Source organism: Sycon ciliatum, chromosome 2 (genome assembly GCF_964019385.1).
Source record: "Sycon ciliatum chromosome 2, ocSycCili1.1, whole genome shotgun sequence".
Lineage (NCBI taxonomy): Eukaryota > Metazoa > Porifera > Calcarea > Leucosolenida > Sycettidae > Sycon > Sycon ciliatum.
Window position 1 is genome coordinate 30,759,004 of NC_088644.1, and position 7,277 is coordinate 30,766,280.

General features: G+C 47.3%; 1 protein-coding gene across 1 annotated transcript; it reads right to left on the reverse strand.

Moving 5' to 3' along the window:
* Nucleotides 1-435: 435 nt before the first annotated feature.
* LOC135809657 (uncharacterized) lies at nt 436-7,226 on the reverse strand. Its single transcript, XM_065323058.1, has 4 exons — nt 6,802-7,226; nt 5,112-5,297; nt 3,218-3,949; nt 436-1,953 (listed from the first exon to the last, which is right to left on the reverse strand). Exons 1-4 carry the CDS (start codon nt 6,865-6,867, stop codon nt 835-837), a joined length of 2,103 nt encoding a protein of 700 aa, XP_065179130.1. The 5' UTR covers nt 6,868-7,226; the 3' UTR covers nt 436-834.
* Nucleotides 7,227-7,277: the final 51 nt, after the last annotated feature.

The window sequence follows — 7,277 nt, forward strand, 5'->3', positions numbered from 1 at the left end:
GTGTGCCACAACGTAGACTAGAAAACCTCATCTACGCCTAAGAATCTGAACCAAAACACGCGAAGCCGTAGACTCCAACCCAGGCACCTGCTCTCTGCGTGATTTCTCTACGTTTTAAAGTCCCGTTTAGCAGAACCTCACTATTACTTACGCTCGCGTACCAGTTCAAGCCACACCATTTTTTTCTTTCTTACTGCGGAGAGGGCTCAACACAATGATGTTGAGCACAAAGGAGGTTTACAGATGATTCACTTCAGAGCTACATACATGTTACTGGCAGTGCAGTCACAGGCCACCGGGATAAATGAGGCTTGAGTGTATGATGTCCCTGTGTGTGGCAGTGAGGAGAAGAGGGGATCATGGTTTCACTTGACATGGGTAGCCCGGATCAGTCAGGAGTATACTTCTTAGGTCATAACATAATTCATTCAATGATTCAGTGGTGTGTCATGACCTTGATATTTCATATTGGTCCTTGAAATAATCCCAACTGAGAAATACTGAATGTCAAAAATATGTGCAGGCACAGGCAATGTTATAACTGTAAACAGGTTTCAATTTTCAAACACCACTACGTGCACTGAGTTCTAGATAATTCGTTAAAATAGCTATTTCAAAGTTCCACAAGCACTCCCAAGTTCTGCTATACTTCATTCAAGACATTGCATAAGATGTGGCATTCAGCGCGGTCCTCTTCAGACACGATTGTGCTAGATATGATATTTAATTTATATACTTCGAAGTACTTGTAGCTTGAATGGTCGTGCAGTCGTGGAGGACTTTGATTGTTATTCTAGGACGAAACGGCATGCTGTCCGCATATAGATCGTTATTCTAAAACTCGTCTTCATCGCTCACCAAATCCTTGTCTAGATGCTCCACCTGCCTAAGACGAACCACGCCATGATAATTAAACCACTGCTTGACCAGCTGCAAACTCTTATGGGCGTCTTCAGGGTAGCGCTTCAGTGTCTGAATGTCCAACAATAGCAGGTCATCTTTGGTCATCACATAGTCGTGGGCGACATCGTTGAAAGCTATTTCGTACGGCAGGTGGCAGCGTGCAAGCTTTGCATTCAAGTGATCTGCTACCGTCTTATTGTCACCTATGGCGTGCGAATGCAAACACTGATATTCTATGTCCTCCGCGTAGATGATGTACACAAAGCTGTTGTCCACGTTCTGGGTGACAAGCACCCGGGATTTATTGTAGTATCTGGCTTGTCTTAAATCTGTGAAGCTTTCGACCGCAGCCTCATAGTTAAAATTCTTCAATGATTCCTCATGGTAGCTGGTGAAGAATCGCACCTGGTATGCGGCCAAAGCATATACGAACCAGATGATGTAGAGCATGAGCAAGACCGGTACTAATTGGTGTCCATGCGAATTGAGCCATTCTCTGAAACGAGGCAGCGTTGACTTCGGCCGCTTATCAGTTTTCTTGCTCGTTTCTGGTTTGAGCTTCAGATGTGTCTGCTCCGGCTGGTTATCCGGCATGCCAGACATTAGCTTCATGCTGGCACTCAGAGAAATTCCGTAGCCCATGACTAGCTCGAATATTGGCATCGCAACGAACGAGCGCACAGCATGCGGTGACTGCACGCACAAGCTTGCCGGCAATGGCCACAGAGCGTACCACATCAATAAGAAACGGCTCAGTCTAGTCCTGTAGTCGTGACACAGGTCTTCATTTTCGGGCTCTCGCTCTTTCCCAGAAGTAGGTCCCAGGGCATCTCGCAGTACCCAGTATAGGCCAGAAACAAGCAGAACACATTCAGGGGCCAGCAGTGTTCCTGTCCCTGTCATTGAGTGGCGGCGGTTGACATCCTTGTTGAAGAAGAGAAACGACGGTGACAGATAGACGACGTAGTTGTAGAGGAAGACATAGATACCAGCCAGACGTTGATTACCGAGAAGGATCTCTGACCAGCAGGTCTCATTCTCACAGCTCATCTACACAACATAATCAACATTAGGTACACAAACAAAGTGTGTGCATGTAATTTATATCCAATACACCACAGACATTGACACAGTATAATAAACCAGGGAGTAGGAAAATACATACTTGACGACTCCCTGATTGTGAGTCTGTGTGAGCATCTCACAAGACTGGCCATGTGATTTGCTCCATGTTTACGGGCCCAGGAACAAGATCACTTTTAGAAGACCTACTGGTCTCGGACCCTTATTTCTTTTCTGAGCTCAATGTGCTCTGGAACTTGCATCAAACTTTGTCCAGAGTACATCAATATATCAACTCAACAATGAAGTAAACTGCACTTGTCTTGAACCCCCATTGCATACGGTATGGGGCTATGACTTGGCATCCACGCGTACACCCGGTACCCGCACGACACCCTGCTGACAAACAGCACAGACCCTGATCTACCGTGTTGTTCGGTGCAAACACGCCACTTGAAGCATGCCTGATTCCTTACAACAAAGACTTTTCTCCATATGAGCAGCCAAGGTTCACCCAAACCAGTCACAAGACTCTGGTTTCTCACTCACCAACAAATGACCGAGGGGGGGGGGGGGGGCATGCTAGGTTGATCACAAAATCCTCCAGAACAGCATGTTTGACTTGCACCACACTTGTTCTGCCCGAGACCGGCCAAAACATGTTCCGCTTGCGCCTGCTTCGAGGCCAGAACAGCCGTAGTGGTAGAAAATAATTTTTTGTTTCACACTTCAGCCTGGCATGGATATATGAGCTTTGCCAGATATGATCGGTGCATGCCCCTTCGTCGGTGCCGTTGCAGTTTCACGCATGTACGTTTATTGCGGCAGCCTCGCGGTGAAGTTTGGCCCGGAATGTATTTCGAAATTCTGTACATGTACTCTGGTTACCGTTTGATTGCCCTGAGTGCCCTCCGCTTGCAACAGCAGTGCAATCCTGTTCCCGATCGTACCAAACAAAATTAACAACAAATACACTCTTAACCTCCCTGGCTGCCCATATCCACAGCTAGCCTTCTTTAGTACATGCTGGATAATACCAAGAGTACATGGTTATGTACTCTTGGTAATACTATACAAGAACTAAATTGACATTGAAGTGCCTGAGAACCAAGAAGGCAAGAACCCCACAGAGCCGGTGTACAGCTGTGAGTCTCATCATATGGCCCATTGCAGCTGCCAACATCTATGCTCTAAGCGGCTCCCCACACAGGTAAACAAGCAACTGAGAACTTCACCATGAGCCATGCCATACCTGAGCAAGGTGTTTCAATGCTGGCGACGTCCTCTTGAGGTAATCAAAATTGGACGTGAAGATGAAGTTCCGATGGAACCACTCAGAAAGTGCCTTCGGATCGGTATCCTGTACTTTTGTCAGTTCGTGACCCAGCAGTGGCAATAGCGTGATGAGGACAACGGTGGTGGTAACAGTAAGCGACTTGAGTGCCTGTGCTGACAGTAATTGTGATAGCGATCGTGACTTGCCATGAGTCATGTAGAAGCAAATACAGAAGCTCAGGGCCAGGAGGGGTGCGAACAACCTGGCAGTGTGGTACGCATACGCCGACAGTGTTAACACTGCAACACCGATCATGAACGCCCACGTTAGTAATGGTGCTTGATCCGCCGTCCCTCTCCTCGTATTCACAGTGCCTGCAATCATCAGCATGGTACCAGACGTGATGAACACTGGACACGAGATGACTTCAAAGCCCAGCCGGCTGAAGTGAAGATGCCACGGAGAGATAGCCACGAGCAGCGCTACGGCCAGTGATGCTAGCCGCCTTGCTTGCGGGTGTACACCGGTACCTTTCAGCATCACCCAGCAGAGGGCGGTACCTGTTGCAATTCCACACAGGCCCCAGATAACGGACGGCAGGCGGACGGACGAAACGACGCCTCTGCTAAGTAAGAGCTCGAACGGAACCTTGAAGTAGACATAAATAGGCTGGTAGATCATTCCACTGTATCCCCATGCTGCAGAGAACTGCAAATAGAGCAGAGAATGAAACAAAATTAACAAATCCACAAAGCCATGGCCCGGAGTACGCATCAGGAATGTCTCGAGAATATAGTACTTCAGCAGATACTTCAGATGAGCTCCTACAAGCTGCAGATGGAGATTCTGCAGCATTGCACTCACACTTCACTGAGTTGTGAACAGCATGCACTGTGGAGGCTGAGTGATGTCGGTCAGCGGCCTACTACCGCACATGTTGCATTTTAAACATGTGCTGGTTTTATTGATAGCTTGCACGCCGTCCTACCGGTAGGACCCAAGAAATCGCGCTGCAACTTGAAGTGCTTTTGGTTCAGAAATTTCTTCAAACAATTGTTGGATGAGGTCTTTGTCAGGCTAAGTAATGGCGCGAAATGCAAGACTATGTCCCGTGCATTGCATATACCGTATATTCTCTATTATAAGCACAGGTCTCCATTACTAGCACAGTCTCTAATACTAGCACACTGTGAGCACCTTTTGAAACATTATAAGCACAGTCTCTATTATTAGCACGGTCTTGGTGGAAATCAATGCTGCATGCATGATATCTAGCATGTATTTCTTCTTGCTCTGTATGGATGTATTGGTTGAAAAAATATAAGCACGGTCTCCAATATAAGCACGGGGTAAAGGGGTGTTGAAAAAATATAAGCACGGCGCTTATAATAGAGAATATACGGTATGCAATTTTATCAATTGTCAAAATTACCGTACTTACTCCTGTCATAGTGCTAGCAACTCTGTCCAAAGTGAATTTTGACCATGGCACATCAATCGTGGTGAGGACCTAATGTTTTTATTAGCCTGCCGAGGCAGTGGAATGCAAAATTCCATACTCCATTTCCATGGAATTTCGTATTATGCCTTGTGCGATCACGTCTAAAATTTGTGGACCCCTTCAATAGCCCCTTAGCAACAGTTTAGGTTCAAGTTTTAGGTCAATGTTAGAACAGATGTCTGTGTATGGTCCTACCGGTAGGACCGATGTCTATGCAAGCTATCAAATTAAAAACCTAGCTGGACAAATCACCAACTGCTTTCGGGGACCGCCTGGTCTGAGTAGCAATTTTTGCTGGCAATGCAATGTGACAGGATTTTCACATTGTGCGGAGCCGACAACGCTTGCATATACATGTATCCACAGTACCTGTGCAGTTGGAAAGAGCGGCAGAAAGTTTCCATCCACGTCTCGACCTGTTTGTCCGAGCGATCTGGCCTCCACGGTCAAGGCCACTTCATCAATATACAATCCAGTGGGCACGTCGTCCAGACGGTAGGAGCGCAAGAAAGTTGCCAGTGCAAAGATCACCAGCAGACATACCCGGTCAACACTCTGCAAGACAGCCAAAAATCATACAATTTTGAAGGAACACAGCAATGAGCACTGGGTACGGGGGCCCGGGGGGGGGGGGGGGGGGGGATACTTGCTGTTGCAGTTGGCCCCGGAATGGATCAGCATCTCCATACAGAGTGAGTATTGAGGCATGCCAGCCTCCTGAAAGGCTCTGAAAAAATTAAGTCATCTCGCACACATGTACTGCACGTACTAGAACGGGGTACAGGATGTTTGCACTGAACAGATCAATACCATGCGTGTGTGTGTGTGTGCACGGTTTGTGTGCGGGCAGGCATGTGTGTGTGGGGGGGGGGGGGGGAGGGGGCAATCAGTTTTCAGTGCGTCGTGCAGATGTCACTTGAAATCACAAAAATAATCATCCCGGGGGTGCGCTGTGGCTTAGGCTGTGTTTACATGATAATTTTGAACCCTGGTTGAGCTCAGCCCAGGTTGAAATTCTGTACAATGCAAAAAAATAGGTGGGTGTTAACTGTTTACATGAAGACAGTTCACCCCGGTCGATTAGGTCGTTATTACACTACGGCACGTGTCCTGCGTCACGTTTGCCGCCTCACGTCAAAGCTCGCGGAAACACTGATCTGCCTTCGAAAGCCCAAGTCTGGATTTGCTCAACAGCGTGGCACGGCTCGTGTTTGGTTTGCATGACCCGAAACCGCCAGGATCTGGTCAAACGGTAGCTAGACGCGAGCCGTAGTGTAATAATGGCCTTACCAATATGCCGCCAAAAGTCCCGGTGACTTCTAGTGTCCTGTATGGTCACGTGAATACTTTAGCACAACATTTACCTGTGCAGTGCTGTTCAAACCTGGCGTGAGATACGCACAGAAGTAAGGTTTTTCGATTTCAACTCTCTCCCCCCCCCTCCCCTAAAGGGGAGGGTTGCAATCAATCCGGGGCGAAATTTCAACCCGGGTCAAGCGCAATGCGCCATGTAAACGCGCCAGTCAATCTGCGTTTATGGCGGGTTGAAACTTGACCCGGGTTGAAACGCCTCATGTAAAGTAAACACAGCCTAACCAACACCTGGGGAACTCAGTGAGTAAACAAGCTAACGTTTAAAGGGTACAGTGTGTCATGTGACTGAAGACTTCTCTTCTTTTGTCAGGAAGCAAGTAAAAAAATCACGCACATATATTTTGCGAGACGTGCACATTGATTCTGAAGGCACTGGCAGCCATCGAACGCTTTGTGCGGCTGCTCCGATGTTCGGAACTGAACATACACAACCCCAGACGCGCAGTGCATGTGTAGTCAGTCAGCGCAGCCAGCAGACTGGTTTCCTCATTTGTAAGTGCATGTTACATTGTATTAGTAGGTCTGGTCGAACTATTATTGCCAACGGTTGGTCGTGAATACAGTCAACCGGCGCTCAAGAAATAACATAAGCAATTTAAATCACCGTGGCAAAAGTACACGTATACATTGTAGCAAAGGTTATGTACTCTTGATTGTAGTGACAAAGCATCCTGATCATGCTAACCTGTGACCATCCACGAGTCTGATCAGATGTTGCGGATTGGGAGCCAGTTTCTCTCGGAGTAGACATATTTCCAGGGAGCACTGGTGCTTTTCTAAGTGCGTGGCCACTAACTGCGATGCACTAGGGGCTAGCGTTGAAATATTGGCATCGCAAAGACGTCGATCATCGATGCATTGGCATTGCTGCTGACATTTCTGTATTCACTGCAACTGCAACTACAATTGTAGAGCTAATTTCTGTATCTATAGACAATAGTTGTCTGTATCTATAGACAATAGTTGTAGACTACAAAGTAGACATACACGTAGGGTGCCTTGAAGTAATCAGATTTCAGTTAGTTGAAATCAATAAGTCGATCAACCAGATCTCGGACCTGCCAAATGCACAGGGTTTGACTCGGGGAGCGCTACACCGACAAAGAAAGACCGACATTACATAGCTGACTTGTAATCTTTCACCCAGCAGCTGCAGCTTGC